Below are 22,998 nucleotides of genomic sequence, written 5' to 3'. Positions count from 1 at the left end.
TCAGTGTTGAAGAGCAATTCGGGGATGGCGATTGCATCTTTCAACATGATTGAGCACCTGTTCCTAATGCACAGCTTGTTGCGGAGTGATTACTTGACAATAACATCCCTGTAATGAACTGCCCTGCACAGAGTTCTGTCATGAATCCTACAATACACCTTTGAGATGTTTTGGAACTCTGACTTCGTGCCAAGCCACACCGACCGACATCAATACCTCTCCTCAGTGCAACACTCCATGAAGAATGGACTGTCATTCCCCAAGAATCCTTCCAGCACCTGATTGAACATATGCCTGCGAGAGTGGAAGCTGTCATCAAGGCTAAGGGTGGGCCAACATCATACTGAATTCCAGCATTACCGATGGAGGGCGCCACGAACTTGTAAGATATTTTCAGCCAGGTGTCCGGATACGTTTGATCACATAGTGTACATCCACTGCCGCCTTCTTGTCTAGTACCTTAAAGACAAGTGAGATGTGTCACCTAATGTAATTTTTAGTGTATTCATACTCTGCCATTGTTGTGTAATGTTAGTCATCATCTTAGCAGCATTTTCTCATCATTTGAGTGTCCATTGGAGATGATCCTAGGCCCATGACGATTTTTGTATTCTATGATCTGGAGTAAGCTCTGGTTCACATGTGCAGGCAATGGTACCTGTACCCATTCAAAGATGGTGGTTCTTATGGTACGACTGCTTGTTTTTAGTTGTTCAGCATTGAATTTGGGAGCAATTTGCTGTTTTAATTAATTAATGCCGTGTGGCTAGGGCCTCCCGTCGGGTAGACTGTTCGCCTGGCTCAAGTCTTTTGATTTGACGCCACTTCGGCGACTTGCGCATTGATGGGGATGAAATGATGATGATTAGGACAACAGAACACCCAGTCCCTGAGTGAAGAAAATCTCCGACCCAGCCGTGAATCGAACCCAGACCCTTAGGATTGACATTCTGTCGCGCTGACCACTCAGCTACCGAGGCTGTTGTTTGACCGTCTGCTGTTACGAACCACAGTACTCACCCCCTCGGTCACATTGTTAGAAATGGCTGCTCATTCTGATGGCAGTGATTTCCAAATCCAGATAGTAATGGAATACATTTGATGGAGGTCACAAAAATCTCAGTACCACCACAGCTCTGATGTTGGATAGTCCCATTTTTCTGGTACCCAACATCAAATAAGCTGAAAGGCTGATATTGCATGTCTTACTCATCCTACAGTGAACTGTCATGCCGCCAGACAGCAGAAATTCTGATGACTGCCAGTTCAGGAGACATTCCGCTCACTCTGGCAGCAGGAATGCTGTGTCTCAACCACAATAGCTTTCTGAAATTCAATTTCTCATGAGTGTATATGAAAGAGTGCAGCAAGAAATGGAAAGCAAAGGCACACACCAGGTGGAAAGAAACAAAAAAATTAAGATAAAGTAAAATATGTTGGTGATGTACCCATTCTATTGTGGCAGCATGTAATCTGCTGTTGGTGAGTGGGAATAAGTGTACCATGAAATTTTGGGTGAATTGCTATGTGTCAGTAGCTTTCTACCATGGTATTTTGGTGCAGAGTATACAACTGAAGATGACCAGAAGACTGTGCATCAAAAAATCAAGGCAAGAAGTTACTGACTTCCTGCAATTCGTCTAAAATTTCATGAAACTAGCATTTACTTAAATTAAGGCCCTCCTCTGGCTTAGATTCAGGGACAAAGCCTAAGAAAATTTTGAAAAATGCTGGTAGAAGCTGCCATGAGTAGTCATTCTGCCTCAGAGGCTATTGTGTTATTGTTTGGAGTATTGAACGTTAATTTTTTTTTTTTTTATCATAAGGGAAATTCAAATTTAATATAGCTCATCTTTGAATGCAGGAGTTTTTCAAGTATTTAAAGCAATTAAAACAAATGTCTTTTCATATACACCCCATCAGAATTGACTGTTTTAAGAAACTTGCATTAGTTGACAAGCACAGTAAGTACAGTTTTACATTTCAACAGCTCTAGGCAGTCTCATACTAGCATTTTATTGACCACATAAGAAAAAATGAAAAATCCTGACTGTGTTCAGGTATGTGGTGCAGTGAGACTCACTTGTGATGTTGCCACTCAGCCCACCTGCGCATAGTTCCTAATTACGGCTGCCTGTATTTTAGGCGGTCGTGCTCTAACTTGGTAGTCAAACAACGTTGACAGATGTAGGAGACATTGTACGAGAAAGATTTTCTGCAGTGATGGCAGTGCTTGTGGTCTGCACTTTGTACAGATTACTTGTGCTGGAAATGATTCTTTGCAGTTGAATTGTATTGTTTACAATGTGAAAAAGTAATCTAATAAAGTACCCTGTATAATCTCTGTCTTGAATATATGGATTGCTCTGTGTCAAGTTTATTTCCTTTAAATAGAGTGGGATACTTTCTCAAGACAAAATGCAACTTTCTTGGATGAAAACACTATATTCATTAGAAAGAAAAAATACTTTGAAAGACAATCATGTGATATAGTGTAAGACTCGAACATGACTTGCTGTATAATATGTAAATGCCTTAGTGGCCCCTGCTGCCATTGTTTCTGTTGGAACATTTTGATAGATATTGAGAGTCCTCTCTGCTATCATTGTTTGCAGTGTAACAGTAATTTCATGTGTCCAACATTCTAAATTTAAGTCCATCTGAATTACTAAACATAAATACTACTACAAATCCCTGAATGGCGGGGCCACTTTATACTTTATCCATCATATGCGGAAGCATATTTGTTTTGATTTTTATAGTAACTAAGCTTAGCAGTAATGATGTTAATCTCCCCCTCCGAATCTCATTTCTGGGGTGCAGCTTGCATTTGAGGTTGGCTTACATGTGAGTAAATATGGTATGCACCTGATAAGTTTTAAACTCTCAATTGGGGTCAGTGTTTGTTATGGCCATGGTCAGTAACCCAACGTCCTTAAACTGGTGATTAATTAGCAACATGATCTGTAAACATGTGCACACTAAGACAGAAACAAAATATCAATGTTCTGAAACAATAACTTTATTTTGCTGGAGTATTACATTTTTTTGTTACCACTCAATCTTTATTTTCTTATTCACAGTTGCCTTCTATCCCTTTCCTTTCCATTACTGCAGGAATGTTATCGATCCGTGCATATTAACACCAAGGCAACATCAGGCCAGGTCCATATCCAGAGTGATAATTGCTTCACAGCACTATATTTTTGAAGAAGAAGAAGAAGAAGAAGAAGAAACTAATTCATTGCATGTCCAGAGGAGGTTATTACAATGTGACTGCAGCAACAGTTGAAAATTACGTTACTGCTCAGCTTGGTTACTACAAATCTCACGTTTTGTAATGTTCCTGATCACTGTTAATCAGATCACCTCATGCTCAGATTTTTGACTGATTTTGGTTGTTGTTGTGATTGTGTATAGTGATTAAGTTTGCTTGATGTCGGGTAAACAAATTAATTTGAAAGCTAATTCTCTGAGGTATGTAATTGTTGCTCATGATTCTCTTGTTATAACTTTCTCTGTGACCAGAACATGTGAATCATCTACTATTAGGGGAAGAAGAAGAAGAAAATATGCTGTATTTAACCTAAATCTTTTTTATTTCGTATCTAGGGCAGATCATGAAGATCAGGACGTTGTTATGTTCAACCGTACAATGCTTCCTGCATATTATGGGTTACTTCGTATGTGCTGTCAGCAATCTCGAACTTTCACGAGGTCACTAGCCAACCATCAGAACTTACATTGGGCTTTCAAGAATATTACACCACATCCAACACAGTATAGTGCAGTAAGTTACTTTTAGCTTGTAGATTCTGTTCTATCTCTTTAGATTTTGGGAATAATTATTATATTTTTATTAAGTGCACCTATATTTTATATTCATATTATCCACAAAGATATAGTCAAAAAATAGGACTGTTTCTTCATGTGATAGTTAACAATTTAGAGCAAATTTATTTCTCTTATTTCTCCAATGTATTACTTTCAGGCTGTTGATGAGTTGTTCAAGTTGATACAACTATTTGTAATGAAGTTTCCGGATAGTACAGAACAAGAGCTACACGAAATTAGTGCATTCCGTAGACAAACCCTGCAGCTTTACTTACAGGTTTGTAGTAAAAGTTCGTGACATTCAATTTTATCTCATTGTTATTATTATTATTATTATTATTATTATTATTATTATTATCATTATTATTATCATCATCATCATCATCATTATTATTTCAATTGTAGCTGTTGGGACTCCAACCCTCACATACTTCCACATCGCTGCTTACATTAACGGCAACCTCAAACTTTTTGCCTCTGACACTGTTGTCTATAATGAAGTACTGTCTGAAAGAAACTGCACAGAAGATGTAGTGGTGCTCGTAGATCTTAGGGCAGACATTTCAGAGCCCACATTTAAGATATTTTTTGCTTTCAGTGATCATTCCTGTCATATCCATGAATACTGACCCACTAGACACCCTATATAAGCCCGAAAAATTGAAAAGAGCTGTTTGGTATCTAATATACTGAAATATCATGAAGTTATTTGTTATACTTCACAAAACAAGTGAAAACTATTTTTCCAAATTGTTGAACATTTGCAGTTTTTGTTGTTAAATATTTGCCTTATTTATTAGTTCTACAACAAGCAACAGAATAATTTATCAGTATATTAATAGTTGTAACCTGAAGAAAATACTCACAATGTGATCATAGATATCAGTGGAATGCTCCCTTTTTAAATGCCTAAGTGTGTTGTAGTTATGCTGAAGGGAAAACACCACCCCCATCACTGTCAGAATCTGATACTGAATAGTCTTCTGTAGCACCACTCGAACTATCACTGCACCCTTCCAGATGTATAATTAAATTTCAATGTCTTCTTCCACAATCTTTTCATCTTTGGCTGTTTTCCGATATCACTTTCAGTGTTGTTGACACTATTCTTCCAGATGTTGCTTGTCACCTGACCGACAACTTCAAAAGGAGGTTTCTAGCTTCAGAGATGTTGATTTTTTTGTCGTTTGCAGCAACATAATTTTTTATTTGTGCCCATACCTCTACAGTGACATTGAAAAGCAACAGTGATACGGAGGAAGTCGAACGATTCCATGCCCATGCCATTTAGAAGGCTTGTCAGTTATGTATGTTGGAAGTGTGGTTTCTTTTATGCAACAATTTCGAACAATTCATTCTTTTCAGACTTCTGAAACCCACTTTTTGTCATTTTAGCTGCTGAATAATATTGTTATTTTTTTGTTGCCAAAGTTGGTGTATTTTCATGAAAAACAGAGTAGTGTAATGTGTTATCCATAATGATCACTGATGGACTTGTAGATTTGTCGTAAATGACATCTCAAACCACTTTTGAAAAAGTACATTGTTTATCTCTTTGTAATAATCATCCATCTGCTTTCAAATGAATCATTAACAAGAAGTTTGGAATGAAACCATCTGATATCCCTTAAAATTAACCTTGCCAAATCGATTCCTAACCACGCTAACCATGCAAAACCGCGGGACAAGCATCAGTCAAAGAAAGAAAGCAAGCAAGCTGGTATTGTATATCAGACATTTAGGTTCGTGGTATGCTCATAATGCAGGAATGTGAGTTCAATTTATATTCATTTGTGTTTCCCAATTTTGCTTTACATTTTGCGTAAGTTGCATCCTGATTTCTCGATGGTGCTGCTGTTTTCACAAATGCATATGTATTTAGTGCCATATGCATAACATTAAGTACTACTTGGTCCTTTAATGTTCATTTAATTTTTAGATAAAATGTTTATCATGAATGTGTGTGATTAAAACTAATCTTATACAATTAATGCAGGTTCTGGATGGACGCTCTTGTTGGACAACTCTTATAATGGCTTTCCGCACACTTATAGACAGTGATGATGATCGTTTGTACGTCATTTATAATGGTGGATTGCAGCTGGCGTTTGAGGTAAGCCTCTGCATACAACTTACCTTTACTTTGCTTACTAAAGGTTGTCCATTTTAATCAATTATTCACACAAAGGTCTTAAGTTACACAGGTGCAATGAGTTATCTAAGAATGACACGGTCATAATCATGGGTGGAAGCAACGATGTATACCGAAACGAGGGTAAATTTGCCACACAATGTCTAAAAACAACACTACTGAACCTCAAAGTGCCGAATATCGTAGTCACAAGCATGCCTCATAGAAACGACCTGCAGGACAACTCAATCGTAAATTGGGAGCTTACAAAAATAAATAGACAATTTCGTAAAATATGCAAGTATTATCAAAACGTAACATTCTTTGAGCTTCCCAATTCAAGAGAACTGTTCACGAAACATGGTCAACACTATAACAGTGCTGGGAAGTCATGCATTAGCAAAATGCTGACAAAACTAATACAAAAAGACGACCACGCTGTAAGAAATACAATTGCAATACAGCCAGTTTCTATCAAGGAAATACGAAAACACCTTAACAGCTGCATAACTAGTAAGTCAGTCGCAGCCACAGCATCAGTGCAGCCAGGATCATCACTTGAACAAGAAGAGGCAGCACCAGAATCATCTTCAACAAAAACAGCGAGAAAATGTGAGGATCCAACGGAAGAAAGAGTGGCCAGTCCATCAATCAGTAGGATAACCATAACACCCCATCACCAAAAGGATTTTTTAGACCAAGGCAAGAGAAACGTAAAGACTACAAGGTAAGCAGTGCTCAGTGCTTCTCAGTCTTCCACCAAAATATGCAATGCATAAGAAACAAAGTGCAACAATTAGAAGTGGAACTGCAGTGTATTGACAGCTCACTTGTTTGCTTAACAGAACATTGGTGTAACGGTTCAGAATTATCAAATGTAGCACTACATTCATACAATCTAGCCTGTCATTACAGTAGAAACACTATGAAATGTGGTGGATCATGCATATACGTGAAAGAGGGGATTATGTATAAAATTAGGAATGACGTCATGGCATTAAGTGAAGATAAACACATAGAAATATCTGCTTTAGATATAAAAAACCTAGATGTATTCCAAAGACTAACAGTACTATGTATTTATCGTGCTCCCAGTGGTGACATGGACACATTCACTACAAAGTTAACCCAAGCATTAGATATGGTCTCCAGCCCCAAAGGCAAAATTATCATTTGTGGAGATCTAAACATTAACATGATGAACCCAGATATGTTGTACAATAATTTTCTGAACATTATGTATGCCTATGGTGTATCACCATTAATTAACACTGCCACTAGGATAACCAGACATTCAGCTTCAAGTATTGACCATATGCTAACAGACATAGAGAAAGATAGATGTGACGTTGTCATAGATGACCTTGGCATCGCAGACCATTCCAGTCAGTTATTAAAATTGGGTATAGAATTAGATAATAACACTAAAATACACAAGTACAGTAGGGTTTTCTCTAAGTCAAAAAGAGCTCTATTTGCTGCACTACTTAACAGTGAAACATGGGAGGAAGTGTAGAGAGAACCTACTATAAATGGGAAGTTTTCAAAGTTTTTGTCAGTATTTAAATTCAGGTTTGAAGAAGTGTTCCCTAAATTTCTAAGAATCACTAAATCATGCAACAACAACAGCTGGGTAACCAATGTGATAAGGAAATCTGCTGAAACGCTCAAGCACCTCAGCTCAATGAAAAACTACCGTAATGATTCAGCATTTCATAACTATTATCATAGATACAGAAAGATCTATAGAAAAGTATTGTTAGTGGCTAAAAGGTACCAAAATGACAAATTTATAGAAAAAGCCAGTAATAAAATCAAAGCAGCATGGAAAATCACCAAACAAGAAACTAATAGGAAAAAATTAAAGCCAGTAAACATACAGTTTCAGCACAATGATACCAAAATAAATGATCCCAAAAAACTAGCAAACTTTGCCAATCAATATTTCAGTAACATAGCTACCAGACTGCAACAGAAGTTCAACAAAACAAAGCAATCACAAACTCTGAACAAAATAGCACACACAATGATGCTACGACCAACCACAGCAGAAGAAGTATCCAATGTTGTGAGTAACCTAAAATGTAAAAATTCAGCAGGCATAGATGAAATACCTGTGTGCTTACTGCAGGACTGCATAGACAACATCAAAGACCCATTAGTGCACATTATCAATGAATCCTTCTCCATGGGTTGCTTCCCAGAAATACTAAAGCATGCAAAAATCCTACCTATATATAAGAAAGGTGACCCAGAAATCATAGAAAACTGCAGACCAATCTCATTACTGTCATCCTTTTCAAAAGTCATAGAGACCATAATGAAAAACAGGCTCATGGGGTACTTAACAAAGTTCAATCTTCTGAGTAAAGAGCAATTTGGTTTCCGGGCTGGCAAAAGCACAAATTCAGCTGTAGCTCACTTCTCAAATGTTATCCTCGAAGCACTAGACAAAGGAGACCACATAACAGGGATCTTCCTTGATTTGACCAAAGCATTTGACACGGTAGACCACACAATTTTGCTAAACAAACTAAATGCACTAGGAGTAAGAGGAGTAACAAACATGTGGTTTCATTCATACGTGCAAAACAGGGTCCAACAGGTGGAGATCACTCAAACCAACTCCAATCACACCTTTTCACACCTTTCAAACCCAGAATACATCAACATAGGAGTCCCCCAAGGAAGTGTGCTGGGCCCAATCCTCTTTTTAATATATATAAACGATTTTCCACAAAGTGTCAAACATGGTGAATCAGTACTGTTTGCTGATGACAGTAACATCCTAATCAAAGCTGAGTCGCCAAGTGCACTCAATGAAAAAGCTGAGGAAACACTTAAGCATGTATGCCAGTGGATAGAGACTAATAAATTAACCCTAAATGTAAAAAAAACCAACAGTATTAGCTTCCACTTAAACAGAAAACCGAACAGTAGCAAGCTAAAAGTTAATGACGAGCACATAGAATGTGTACCATCAACAAAATTTTTAGGCATTCATGTCGACTCTCAACTAAATTGGACCAAGCACACTGCGGTACTTGGAAAGCGAATAGCTTCAGCATGCTATGCACTTAGGATTATAAATTCAGTGTGTAGTAGCCGGTGTACTAGAACTGCATATTTTGCGTATGTCCACTCTATAATTAGTTATGGCATAACCTTCTGGGGATCAACAGAGCAGAACAGACAAACAATATGTAAGTTGCAAAAACGGGCTGTACGAATCATAACAAAAAGTAGCAGTAGATCCCATTGCACAGAGTTATTTAAATCTTTGGGTATATTGACAGTTCCGTGTGAATACATTTTGCAGACAGTAATATACATAAAAAGACACATTGACCAGTTCCCGATAAACAGTTCCATACATGCACATGACACCAGACACAGACAACACTTACACCTCTATAGGAAAAACAAATCAAAAACTCAAAATAGCATGTTATATAATGGAATTAAATTATACAATAAACTTCCACAAGGGATCAAAGACATAAGCAAAATAGATAACCTGAGGAAATCGCTAAAAAAAATCTCTCGGAAAAGTGCTTTTATACTGTCAATGATTACTTGAGATGATGTGAATGCATAGAAATATGTAAAAATTAGCAACTGTGTCATTAAGTGGTTTAAAAATGCATCTTGTTATAATATTCATGAATTCCGATTGTGACAATTATAAATTTGTGTACCTATTGTATATACTCATGTTGACAACATCCATACAATCCTGATTGTCTACGGATGGATAAATAAATAAATAAAATAAATAAATAAATAAATAAATAAAATAAAAGTGTATATATGTTACTTCTTTGTTCCACATAACAAACTAAGCACAACAGTCTTGAGTACAACTTAGAATACCGAGACACAAATATCTTAAAAACACGCATCTTCTAAAAGTGTGTAATAGTCAGCTGTACATGTAAGAGAAGCCTTGAGTGGCATCGTCTGTAAATAATATGACTTGTCTTGCAAGAGCTGCTGACTCCCTGTATTAACATGTGAAAAGAAGCTGTGTGGCCTCACGGATCAAACACTTTGTCTTGCTGACTCAAATTATGTGGACTTACATGAATGTAATTTAGTAGTAATCTGTGAAAATCACTTACTTTGTTTTTAGTTTGATTCCACTTACTAAAGAAGAAAAAAATATGTAGCAAATTATGCAGAGAATTGGATGTGATTTTCTACCAGAATTGATAGGTTTCACAAATTATTTTATATCTATGACCACTTTGTTTCTCTGGAATGTGGAAAAACAAAGAAAATGGAAAAATGTAACTGCAACTACTAGTGACTAAAGAAGTGTCAACTACATATAAAATATACAACTAGTTAATCGTTAACAGTCCTTTGAACTAATATGTTTTGCATTACTATGAGATATTTTTTACCTGCTGGCAAGTGTATAACTATTCCATTGCAAGTTCAATAGTCTTCTGACTGACTCATTCACACAAAGTGTATGCAAAACTGCCCTCTATGTGATGTTATACTAGCTGACAGTAACTTTACCCTTTTTAGCTCACAAATCTGTATTTAGCTATTAATGTGTTTCTTCTTTTCTTACAGGCATTACAGACATTGCATACAATGTACCATGAAGCAACAGCATGCCATGTACTTTCTGATCTACTAGAACTTCTTTCCCTACTGTGTGATTTTTTGAAGTGTGTGCGCATGTGCCGTGAACCGCGGGATATTCGGACGTTAATGCTGCAAGTCAAAGAGTGGGTGGAAGTGCTGCGCAAGATTTCTACATTGCTGAATACCTATAATCCACCGGAGATGAGGTCACTCTGCATAGGTAAATTTCTGGTCAATTTTTCGTTTATCTTCTCACATTTCTTATGCTAATAACAGTGAAAATTTCTAAGGAAAGAAAAGTTTTGTTTTCTGAACTTACAAGCATTGGAGGGCAATATTGAGGTCCAGTTGTATATAAATACAGATCTTGAAATCATATTAAAAGAACTGTTCCTCCTCAAACACTTTCCTTACAATTATAAATGTTTACATTGTGTGAAAAAAAAAACCTTTTGTATACCCTTCTGGTTTTACTATATTAACTCCATAGTACAAATATAGAAGTCTGATAAAAATCACGCCCATCTGATTTTCCCCAGAATCTCTGTTGCACCCATGGTTAAGTGCAGTGTATGATATGGTGTGTGAAATATTTGTAGAAAAAAACACTTAGTGATCATACATCTCCTGTTGAAGGTTCAGCTAGTACATACATTCAGCCCAAATGAAATGGTAATGCCCTAACATAGCCTCTACCAGCTTGAACAGTCCCTTACTGACACACAGTATCCATGGATTCATGAGGTTGTCTTCATACTCGTACACGTCCATCCACTCGATACAATTTGACACAAGACTCACCCAACCAGGCTGCATGTTTCCAGTCATCAACAGTCCAATGTTGGTGTTGACGGGCCCAGGCAAGGCATAAAGCTTTGTGTCATGCAGTCATGAAGGGTACACAAGTGGGCCTTCAACTCCAAAAGCCCATATTGGTGATGTTTTGTTGAATGGTTCACACACTGACACCTGGTGATGGCTCAGCACTGAAATCTCCAGCAATTTTTGAAAGGGTTCCCCTTCTGTCACATTGAACGACTCTCCTCACTTGTCGTTGGTCCTGTTATTGTAGATCTTTTCCCAGCCGCTGCGATGTCAGATATTTGATGTTTTACCAGATTCCTGATATTCACAGTACACTTGTGAAATGGTCGTACAGGAAAATCGCTACTTCATCACTACCTCAGAGATGCTATTTTCCGTCACTTGCGTGCCAACTATAACACCACACTTTCAAACTCACTTAAAACTTGATAACCTGCCATTGTAACAGCAGTAACCGATCTAACTAATGTGCCTGACACATGTTGTCTTATATAGATGTTACTGACCGCAATGCCGTATTCTACCTGTTTACATATCTCTGTATTTGAATACATATGCCTATACCATTTTCTTTGGCGCTTCAGTGTATAATGGCTAAACAGGAATGACTAGAGGACAAATGTAAGAATATAGAAGCATATATAAATAGAGGAAAGGTTGATAACACGTACAAGAAAATTAAAGAGGCCTTTGGAAAAAAGAAAAGCTGCTACATAAATATCAAGAGTTCGAATGGAAAATGAATACTAAGCAAAACAGGAAAAGCTGAAAAGTAGAAGAAATACATTCAAAGGCTAGGCAAGAGAAGCATACTTGAAGGCTATATTGTACAAAGAGAAGAGGATGTAGATGAGAATGAAATAGGAGATATGGTACTGTGCAAATAATTTGATAGAGCACTTAAAGACCTAAGGCAAAGCAAATCAGAGTACACAACATTACAGTACAATACAGTAAGCAGTTTCAAAAGGTTTTAGGTTCCAGCAGCGTTCCTGAGGTGAAAAGGCTGGCACAAGATAGAGAAGCATGGAGCACTGCAGCAAACCAATCTTCAGGCTGAAGATAACAACAACAATGTGAAGTGGAATAACAATATAGGCTCAGTCATAGGTAAGGTAGGTGGCAGACTACAGTGCACTGACAGGATACTGGGAAAACACAGTCAGTCTACAAAGGAAACAGCTTACAGATCACTTGGGCATCCCATATTAGAATATTACTTGAATGTGTGGGATCCATACAAAGAAGGGCAGCATGAATGGTCACAGGTTTGCTTGATTCATCAGAATGTTACGAAGACCTAAGTTGGCAGACTTTGAAGAGAGGTATTGCTCCTCTATGAACTATGAAGACAGAATCAGACTAATTCCAACTTGGACAAAGGTATTTACTCAGTCATTCTTACCTCTTTCCAGACACAGCTGGAACAGGAATAAACCTAATCTCGTGGTTCTCTGCTAAGTACCCTCTGCCGTGCACTTCAGTGGTTTGCAGAGTGTGTTTGTAGATGTAAAAGTATCTTGTTATTGGGGGGGGGGGGGGGGAGGCAGTTTCAAAATTGTCCCTCCCCAAAAAGATAGGTTCCTCCTTCCTGATGTGATGGAAAGAGGCTGATTGGAGCCAGGTACAAATTCTAAATAGGTGTTACATGAGTCTCCTTCATTCATAACTGACTGTTCAGCACCAATGTGTTGCACACAGTCCTCGAGTTTTGCAACTCTGGACAGGCCTATTCAGCTCCTTTCTACAACAATCTTTAAGCATTTTTACATAAATTGCATTATTGAATGGTTATCTAATAGTACAATGTCCTCACAGGCAAACCATTTAGAAACAAAATATACAGTGGCCATTTTTAAACCTCTTGCATGTAAAATATGTATTTAGCTATCTGTTTGTATTGCCCAAACATGTTACAGACCATTCTTTTCAGAGTTAAGTCTTTCCATTTCCAATCCATACTGAAATATCTAAGTTTCATAATCATTGCTTACTTGCTCCAAAAATCTGTGCACACATCTCGTATTTTCTAAAAGAGGATGAGAAATTCACGAGATTGTTCTTCAGTTTAATGTCAGAAACAAAAACTATGTACATGCACTTTTGTCATTGTTATTTTATGGACATAAGTTTCAGGAGACCCACTTCACCTATACTTTATCTTCCTTTTATTAGTGGTTTTTTTCCCAAGTTAAAACACAAGACTTGATTGCATATCACTAATTGAGATGGGCTGCAAAGGATCTGACATCATATGGATCATGTCCATTATACTTATCCGGGCTGTTATGCCGTGGTCGGTTGATGAATTTTGTCTCAATTCCCAACGTTTCGTCTCCGACTGCGGGAGACATCTTCAAGGGGGTCCATAGGTCGATAGAAGGTCCAACACACCCACTGGCTCGCTACTGACTGCCGCTAAATTCCGTCTCCGCGAGCTCCTGCGCCGCGGTGTGACGTCACGTGTTTTGACGACGTCAGTGCAATTGGCAGCTGTCCGTCGCCGTCAATCGCCGTTGCCATCACCCAATAGTGGACGGGTGGTACACATCTTCTGTAACACCGGCATCCATATACCGTTTAATTTCACGCCCTCCTCCTTTCGGTTGAAATTATTTGGGTGTTTAGCGATTTCGATTGCCTCCCTGTAGAGCCTTTCGTAGTATCCGCTTGTGGCCGCTAGTACTTGCATCTCTTCGAAACGAATATTGTGGTTCCCTGGCTGGAAAGCATGCTTCGCAACAGCTGATCGTTCCGTTTCACCTCTTCTACAGTTTCCCTTGTGCTCTTCCAAACGTTTAGAAACCGTTCTTTTAGTTGTACCCACATAAACATCACCTCAGATGCATGGGATCCTATACACTCCAGCTTTTGCCAAAGGTTTGCGAGCGTCCTTGGCAGGCTTAAGGTATTCCTGTATCTTCCTGGTGGGCTTGTAAATTACGGTAATATTCCGCTTCGTCAAGATCCTCCCTATTCTTTCCGTTACATTTTTAACAAACGGCAGGAATACGTTAGATTTTGCAGTAGCCTGTACGTCAGTATGGTTTCTGCGTGGCTGCCTCAACGCACATTTTATTTCGGCGGACGAATATCCGTTCTTCATTAATGCATTGTGGAGATGTTCCATCTCAGTGTCGAGCAACTCAGGTTCACAAATATTTTTAGCTCTGTCCGCTAACGTCTTAATAACACCCCGCTTCTGTTGTGGGTGGTGGTTCGAATCCTGGTGCAAATAACGGTCTGTGTGCGTGGGTTTGCGGTATACTGAGTGGCCCAAACTACCATTTTCGTTTCTAAAAACAAGCACACCGAGGAAATGTAATTTGCAGTCTACCTCCTCCTCCATTGTAAACTGAATTCTCGAGTTTATGCTGTTTAGATGTTCGTGAAACCGCCTTAGTTCCTCCCTACCATGCCTCCACAGCACAAACGTGTCATCCACGTATCAGAACCATTCCACTTGAAGTATGTGGTCGTCGAACAACACTTAAATAGTTCTAAAATATCGGCAGGAAAAATTCGATCCAGCTGTTCCAATACATCATTACGTGGAACCGTGGTAAAGAGCGATACCACATCGAAGCTGACCAATATGTCCTCCGGCTGGACCACTATGCCATCCAATCTGCTGATGAAATGTGTCGAATTCTTTATATAAGAGTGGAATGAACAGTTTTATGAGCAAACGGATGGCGTGGCTATGGGAAGCCCCCTAAGTCCCGTGATTGCAAACTTTTTTATGGAGAAATTCGAAGAACAGGCCTTAGGTACTGCCAGCAAAAAACCAAATGTATGGTTCCGATACGTGGATGACATGTTTGTGCTGTGGAGACATGGTAGGGAGGAACTAAGGCGGTTTCACGAACATCTAAACAGCATAAACTCGAGAATTCAGTTTACAATGGAGGAGGAGGTAGACGGCAAATTACATTTCCTCGATGTGCTTGTTTTTAGAAACGAAAATGGTAGTTTGGGCCACTCAGTATACCGCAAACCCACGCACACAGACCGTTATTTGCACCGGGATTCGAACCACCACCCACAACAGAAGCGGGGTGTTATTAAGACATTAGCGGACAGAGCTAAAAATATTTGTGAACCTGAGTTGCTCGACACTGAGATGGAACATCTCCACAATGCATTAATGAAGAACGGATATTCGTCCGCCGAAATAAAATGTGCGTTGAGGCAGCCACGCAGAAACCATACTGACGTACAGGCTACTGCAAAATCTAACGTATTCCTGGCGTTTGTTAAAAATGTAACAGAAAGAATAGGGAGGATCTTGACGAAGCGGAATATTACCGTAATTTACAAGCCCACCAGGAAAATACAGGAATACCTTAAGCCTGCCAAGGACGCTCGCAAACCTTTGGAAAAAGCTGGAGTGTATAGGATCCCATGCATCTGTGGTGATGTTTGTGTGGGTACAACTAAAAGAACGGTTTCTAAACGTTTGGAAGAGCACAAGGGAAACTGTAGAAGAGGAGAAACGGAACGATCAGCTGTTGCGGAGCATGCTTTCCAGCCAGGGAACCACAATATTCGTTTCGAGGAGATGCAAGTACTAGCGGCCACAAGCGGATACTACGAAAGGCTCTACAGGGAGGCAATCGAAATCGCTAAACACCCAAATAATTTCAACCGAAAGGAGGAGGGCGTGAAATTAAACGGTATATGGATGCTGGTGTTACAGAAGATGTGTACCACCCGTCCACTATTGGGTGATGGCAACGGCGATTGACGGCGACGGACAGCTGCCATTTGCACTGACGTCGTCAAAACACGTGACGTCACACCGCGGCGCAGGAGCTCGCGGAGACGGAATTTAGCGGCAGTCAGTAGCGAGCCAGTGGGTGTGTTGGACCTTCTATCGACCTACGGACCCCCTTGAAGATGTCTCCCGCAGTCGGAGACGAAACGTTGGGAATTGAGACAAAATTCATCAACCGACCACGGCATAACAGCCCGGATAAGTATAATGGACATGATATTTCCGGCCGTGAAAGTCTACATTTTAGTATCATATGGATCATCATGATATAGCAGCATAGTTTCAGTTGAATTATATCCCTTGACCAGTAACATCATTATACACAGAATAAGAATAGGCTTTAAAAATGACATGGTTATCAAGATGTGATCCCAGAATAGTCAATAAAACAATGCAAAAGAAAAGATTGGAATGCAGCATGCATAAAGTCATGAAACCTGTATAATCATATAATACATAAGATATTTATAACACATTCAAGTTTTTATTTGAGATTTGCTCCTGTTTGTAGTCATTGCAAAACATCCATAAACTATTGGAAATAACTTCATTTGTTGCAAAATGCAGAAGAAAATGCAACAGTCTTTTGCTGAATGTTAAAGTTCTTAATTTGTAATGAAACTATAATATTATTTGCTGTGTAGGAATGACATAATTACCCTTTTAAATGGACATTACACAATACAATCTATGTCCTAATGTTTTCAGAATTTTTCTTTTTTATATTAATTTCTTATTCACATATTGTCTCTCGATACAGAACTATTGAAGGAAATGGTTCTGCTAATGCCTCAGGAAGTTATACAAGTACTGGTTCCTCTTCTATCTCACTGCCATGCTGTCTTCCAAGAAAATCACAACGCATTGCCAATGGGCCCATACTTCCCTCGTCGTGGACACAAACTGCCACCACATGGTTTAAAGTCGGGTGCAAGGCCAACCCGTCCTATGGTACAGATGGCTATTCCTCATGGGCAACTGGAGGCTGCCAAGGTCAGCTACAGATATACATATTAGTTGCAAGTTATTATTTAAACTCATTTAGATGTCTTGTTGGAAAAATTTGTCTGATGACAATGCTTGTAATTTTTAAATGCATATGAATATTTTTGTTTTTCTAGTTTTAAAACACTGTGTGAGAAATGGAAGTGACATAACATATGAACAAGTAACTTACAGTTACCAAACAGTGATGCATTGCTTGTATTATTGTTCTGGCCTAACTAACTTGACTTTGCACATTCTGTGTTTGAATACCTTTTCATACAGTCTCCGTGAATGATTATTTAGAGAAAGGTTTGTTCAAGAACAGCTGTTTTGCGTGTACCATTTTCGTACCATACAACTTGTGAATAAGTATCTTTAAAGAATGTATCTCCCTTCCCAACATTGTGAAAATAATGGGAACTGTGAAGACTAATTGTTATGTAAGATTCTTGACAACGTTTCAAGTAACTTTTTTCAAACATTAATTTCAACCTTTACTTCAATTCAAATGCAACTTTTCTGTTCCTAATCATTTGTTTGTATCCAAATGTTGCAAACCAATTTCATGTTGCTTGGTGAAAACTATTGTAATTTTTGATGCAGGGCCTTTCTTTGGCATAGTAAATTGGTATTTGTATTGTGTTGATGCCTATAGTGAATTTAGTGTGGGATAGTGCAGTGCGATGTTTTTTGTGCTGTTGATATGAAAAGTAGGTTGAGCTGGAAACCTGGACTCAGCAAGAAGCATCTTCCTCTTCAGTAACACTGAGAGAACCATTAATCTAAATTTTCCTATCAAATAAGAGAGATCACAGTCAGGAGTGTTACTTACTAGCAACATATCAGTACTGAAGTGCTGCTGCAGCTGTTTGTTTACCAATTGTACCTGTGAAGACAGTTGCAAATTTTCTACTTCCACTGCACGGAAGTACTCTGTTAGCTCATGGTACAGATGACTCGAAGTTAAACACAGACCAGAATGTGCTGTAGTATTCATTTTTTCACAACTTACAAAAAGAATGCTTTCCGTGTGTGTGTGTGTGTGTGTGTGTGTGTGTGTGTGTGTGTGTGTGTGTGTGTGTGTGCCCGTGCGCACAAGCACATAAATTTACTTCAAATACAATAAAATTTTAAAAATAGCTGGAAGGAAAGATGAAATTGTATCTTATTGTAGGTGTGAAAATATTCTTGCAATTACTGAAAATGAGATATTGCTGGAAGGAAGGAAATATATAGTTTAAAGAACAGAACAAGAAAACAGAACTCTAGCAAGCAACAGTGAAATATGAAAGAAAGGGTGGAATAATGCTTGTTTCATATGATGCAATTGTGGAAGTTATTACAATCCTAGAAGTACAGGGTTATTATATGCCTCTTATTAATGGTGGCGCTGAATTCACTAAAACATTTTTAAATGATTCACATGCATCAGCATGTACAATGATAAACATCTTACTCTTGAATTTCTCTTCACTACAGTAATGGTTTAAGGAGTATTTTAAAAGATTTGTACATGTAATTATCATGTTAGGACCGTACCTCGCATGGACATATATGTAAATATTTCTGCATGTTATTCACATAGTCATTAAGTGCAACATAATGTGCTGTGCAGTTTCATTTATTTTTATTTATAGCTATACATGTTGTTTTTAACTCTGTTAATGCTGTATATAATGTATTTCAGATCTGTTTTGGTTGTAAATCATCTGCGGTGATTTTGTCTTACACATCAGAAATATAGGCTATAAGTATGGTTATAGTAGAAAAATTAGTTTGTGTCTATTTCCACTTCTTGCATTTTTAGTAGGTTTTTCTTTACTCTCTTTTGAAGTAACTGGTTTAAGTAGCTAGAAACCATTGCTTTCATTCTTTTTACTTGTATAATGTCTTTAAAAAAAACTGAAATCATGATAGGGGGTGGTGGCATAGTGCAGATAATAGCAGCTTCTATATTCTATAAATAATTAACACTTGCTGCTAGTAGATATTTTAAGTTTTGCATTCAGTACTAGTGCTGAGATTGATGTGGGGCGGGGTTTGACAGTCTGTCAGATACATGTTTAAAAGCAGCTGACATTCTGACATGAAACTGATGCTATAGTGCATTCAGTTTCTACTTTTTCCATCCTCCTGCTTTAAGAAACTTGTTTGTACTGAACCACTACCTTAGAAAGAAAAATAAGAATTCCCGGGGTCATATTTGTATTATATCAAATTAAACATTTCACTGTCAAACATCACTTGACAAAAAAGCGAAGCATTTTTATAGCTGTGTGTTTTGCAGAACACAGTAGTTTGAGTAACAGTTTCTCCAGTGCTTCGTTAGACGTTAATCTCAGATACATTTCCCCATCGTTTCTTTCATATTTCATTGTTGCATCCTAGTATTCTGTTTTCTTGTTCTGTTTCTAAATTATATATCTATATATTTCCTACCTTTCAGTACTGTCTATGTTTAGTAATAGCAAGAAAGTTTTAAAGTTTCCAGTGAAATATAATTTCACATTTAATTCCAACTGTTCTTAATTTTTATTTATTTTTTTTCCCCCAAGTATATTTACGCACATGTAAAACAGATAACAGGTGGAATGCATTTTTTGCAATGATTAATTTGTTAATTTACATAGCTGGAATCTCAAGAAAGTGAAAGTGGAAAATTTTCAACTGCTTTCAAGCTATGAGTAGCTTTATCTGTTACAGCAATCTTTCCTTCCACCAGGACCTTCAAAATTTCCAATCTACCGGATCCTATCATAGGGTGCATATGACCCGGGACAACTGGGAGATCTGGGAAAAACTTGGAGAATTTTTTCATCCAGGAGAAAACTGGGAAAAAACCCGGGAATTTTTCATTGTTTTAGTTTTCAGTTAAATTTTTGTAATTTTGACTGGTAAGAACCGATACTCCTGCTACTGCAGAATAATTCTGCAGCAATAAAACATGAAAGAGAGAAAAAAAGAAAATAAAACTTAAATTGCAAAGGAAATCCACCATATACAACAACAAAACACAGTGCTCATACAAGCGTCTACCAATAGCAAACTGTGTCAAAGACTTAGGAAGACTGCAATGCATCATACCAACAAATTGCCTCAGTGAACTTGACGTCAGAACGGCTTACATTCATTTTAGAAGTTACAAGCGGGCTCATGCACATGCGCAGTTGAGTCACGTATGAGTAGTACCTTCTCCCGTTTCTGGCTACAGAAATGTGGCAGTTAGCTGTGGTTACCAATCGCAGCAAGCAGCTATAGTAGTAGTAGTAGTAGTAGTAGTAGTAGTAGTATGGTATATTGCCTTACGGCAAGTCTTGTCATGGATTAAGCCTCTTCCACTTTCGTCTGTCCATAGCTAGTCTTTTCGTTTCTGAATATTGGTCTCCTTTTATATTGTCCAGCATTTGGTACCTTCTTTTTCCTTTTCCCCTTTTTCCCTCCACCATTCCTTCTATTCCTTCCTTCAATAAACAGTCTCTCCTCGAACAATGTCCAATCCGGTTCTGTTTTCTCTTTCTGATAACTTTCAGCATGTTTCTTTCTTCTCCAACTCATCTTAATACTTCTTCATTCCGTACTCGGTTATCCCATTTCACTTTTTCCATTTTCTCCATATCCACAAATCTAGTGCCTCCAATCTTTCATCTTCCTTCCTCAATGTCCAAGTCTCCACAACATATAGTGCAACACTTTTGATGTAACATTTGGCAAGTCTTATCCTCTGATCTTTGTTTAGTGGTCCACAAAGTAATTTCTGTTTCCTCTTGAATCCTTCTTTTATCCTTCTTTTGCCATTGCAATTCTTTTCCTAATTTCTGTTGAGCAATACATATCATCCAGTATTACACTTCCCAAGTAATTGAAGTTATTCACTTGCTCTATTTCCTCTCCCCCTACTTTCATACGGCATTTTCTCCCCTATCCTCCAATTACCATGCTTTTCATGCACCAAATTCATATTATTAAGGAAAAAAAACTTTGTTCCACAAAGTGCCTTGCATCCAGTGCACCTTGATCTATCAATTATTCATATGATTTTGAACCTGTTGGTTTTTCAACACTTTTGGAACTTTCTAAGTTGATTTCTGACAAAAGAGGACAGGGCTATAAGAACTGAGCAGAGTAAAGCCGAACAGATGAATGCCAATCTCTGTATGATTATGTGATTGACTGTGTTTGCGAATGATCAGCATTGTTATAATTACTAGTGAAATCCATAGTTTCAGACTAGCAGGAATAACGAGTAAAGAAAGATTACAAATTTTTGGCCAGATCGCTACTCTCGTAAGGGCCAGTTTTAGAATCCCCAGCTAGTAGCCGCTTAAGTTCTTCACTATAAGTAGCCCAGAAAACTTGTACGAACATGTAACAACGCCTAAATGGAGAATAATCATGTGATTCTGGCAGGGTTAGTGAAGTTAACCAGCGAATAAATTTTGACAGTGGTAGGAATTGTTTCCTAACATAAAGCTTTCTGCTTGTAGTAGGCCTAATAGGCATTTGATATTGGTAGTTCGTGAATTATTTCTGTCATGTTATAGAAATGACCATTTGTGTCAAAACAGTCTTGTTTATTTGGGGTGTGTTACAATTGCTGAAATATTAGAAAGGCCTATTTTGTTTCATCTAGCAGACAGTGATAATTTATTTAGCAGACAGTGATAAAATAGACATAATCAGATTGAGAAACCACACCAGACTTGGGTGTTATTTGTATTAACAGCTTTTTCAGTATTAGACAACGACATTTCGATTTTTCAGGTAGCAAAACATTTTACAAACTTTGATGAGGTAATAGATTCTTTCATAGAAAGGAAAGCACACTATGTAAAGCTGTTGCAAGATTAAAGAGAAAAAAAATGCTAGGAGCTAAGAATTGAAGAAATGTGTACTGTCTTGCATATCTCTTGTCTTTACTGGTTTTATGTATCCCATATTTAATTTTATGTCACACAAAACAGCAAGTTTTAGCCAACAGGCAATAAAGAGTGCAAATTTTCTGAAGAGTTCTTGTTCTCCTGATTACAAATAATCTCCTCCAGTATTATTGAAAAGAAAAAGAAAGAAAGAAAAGAGGGGCAGTATATCAAACCGGCCGACTGGGAGCACAAGAGACATCACAGGACATTTTAATTTCCACTGTCCTGAATATAGTTTGATGGCATCCATTACAAAATATACACGTTTCAATTCCACAGAGCAAAATACAGTGACATGCGATAGAAGAATGCTGTGTGAAGAGGCGGGGCATTGCACTTCGGCACACTTAAGACCAAATAACACGTCTTACATTTCCTCAAACACACATACACACACATTTTATTTATCAGACTCTTCAGAAAGATGTGTGCTACAAAATTAACATATTTTTGAAAATTCAATTTCTTTATTAAAAAAAATTTACATCCCATCTCGAACGCTTGGGTGGTGGTGATTTCGGGGGGGGGGGGGGGGGGGGGGGCACTATCTGGTATTGCCTCGGTTCGGAAATAATGTACATCCGGGGCTGATGCGCAGAGCAGTCTGAGTTTTAGTGAGAAAGCAGGTAGTCTCCATGTCACCCATGTTTACATTTAGTGATTTTTCTGTTTCCTCTTCGTTTACTGCTCTCACGTCAAATAAAACAATACGGATTTCTGTGGCTCGGAGCTATCAGGTGAATTAAAATACATTCAGGTAATGATGGAAGGCTAAAATATGTTATTAGTTTTAGAGTTTATTTTATTCCACATTTCTAACAGTCAACCATTAATTGCCTTGCAGAACAATGAATTCATTTTTGTCAGTTTGCTAATAAATTTTGCTTTTATTGATCTTTTCCATTGAGGCAGTCAGTGTATTTGAA

The 22,998-nt window shown here is 37.9% G+C and overlaps 1 protein-coding gene across 2 annotated transcripts in view; it reads left to right on the top strand.

Annotated features, from left to right (window-relative positions):
* The window catches only part of LOC126352307 (ubiquitin carboxyl-terminal hydrolase 34), a 538,206-nt gene that overhangs the window by 373,399 nt on the left and 141,809 nt on the right, over positions 1–22,998 (top strand). For both annotated transcript variants that reach the window (XR_007565188.1, XM_050002677.1), the window contains exons 44-48: positions 3,613–3,790; positions 3,992–4,111; positions 5,831–5,947; positions 10,550–10,784; positions 16,927–17,159. Coding sequence is in view for 1 of the 2 variants with exons in the window: in XM_050002677.1 (XP_049858634.1) it covers positions 3,613–3,790; positions 3,992–4,111; positions 5,831–5,947; positions 10,550–10,784; positions 16,927–17,159 (883 nt within the window). In the remaining variant the exon portion in view is untranslated. The remainder of the gene's footprint in view (positions 1–3,612; positions 3,791–3,991; positions 4,112–5,830; positions 5,948–10,549; positions 10,785–16,926; positions 17,160–22,998) is intronic.

This window comes from Schistocerca gregaria, chromosome 1 (assembly GCF_023897955.1).
Source record: "Schistocerca gregaria isolate iqSchGreg1 chromosome 1, iqSchGreg1.2, whole genome shotgun sequence".
Classification (NCBI taxonomy): Eukaryota; Metazoa; Arthropoda; class Insecta; order Orthoptera; family Acrididae; genus Schistocerca; species Schistocerca gregaria.
This window is presented reverse-complemented; position numbering and strand designations above follow the sequence as displayed.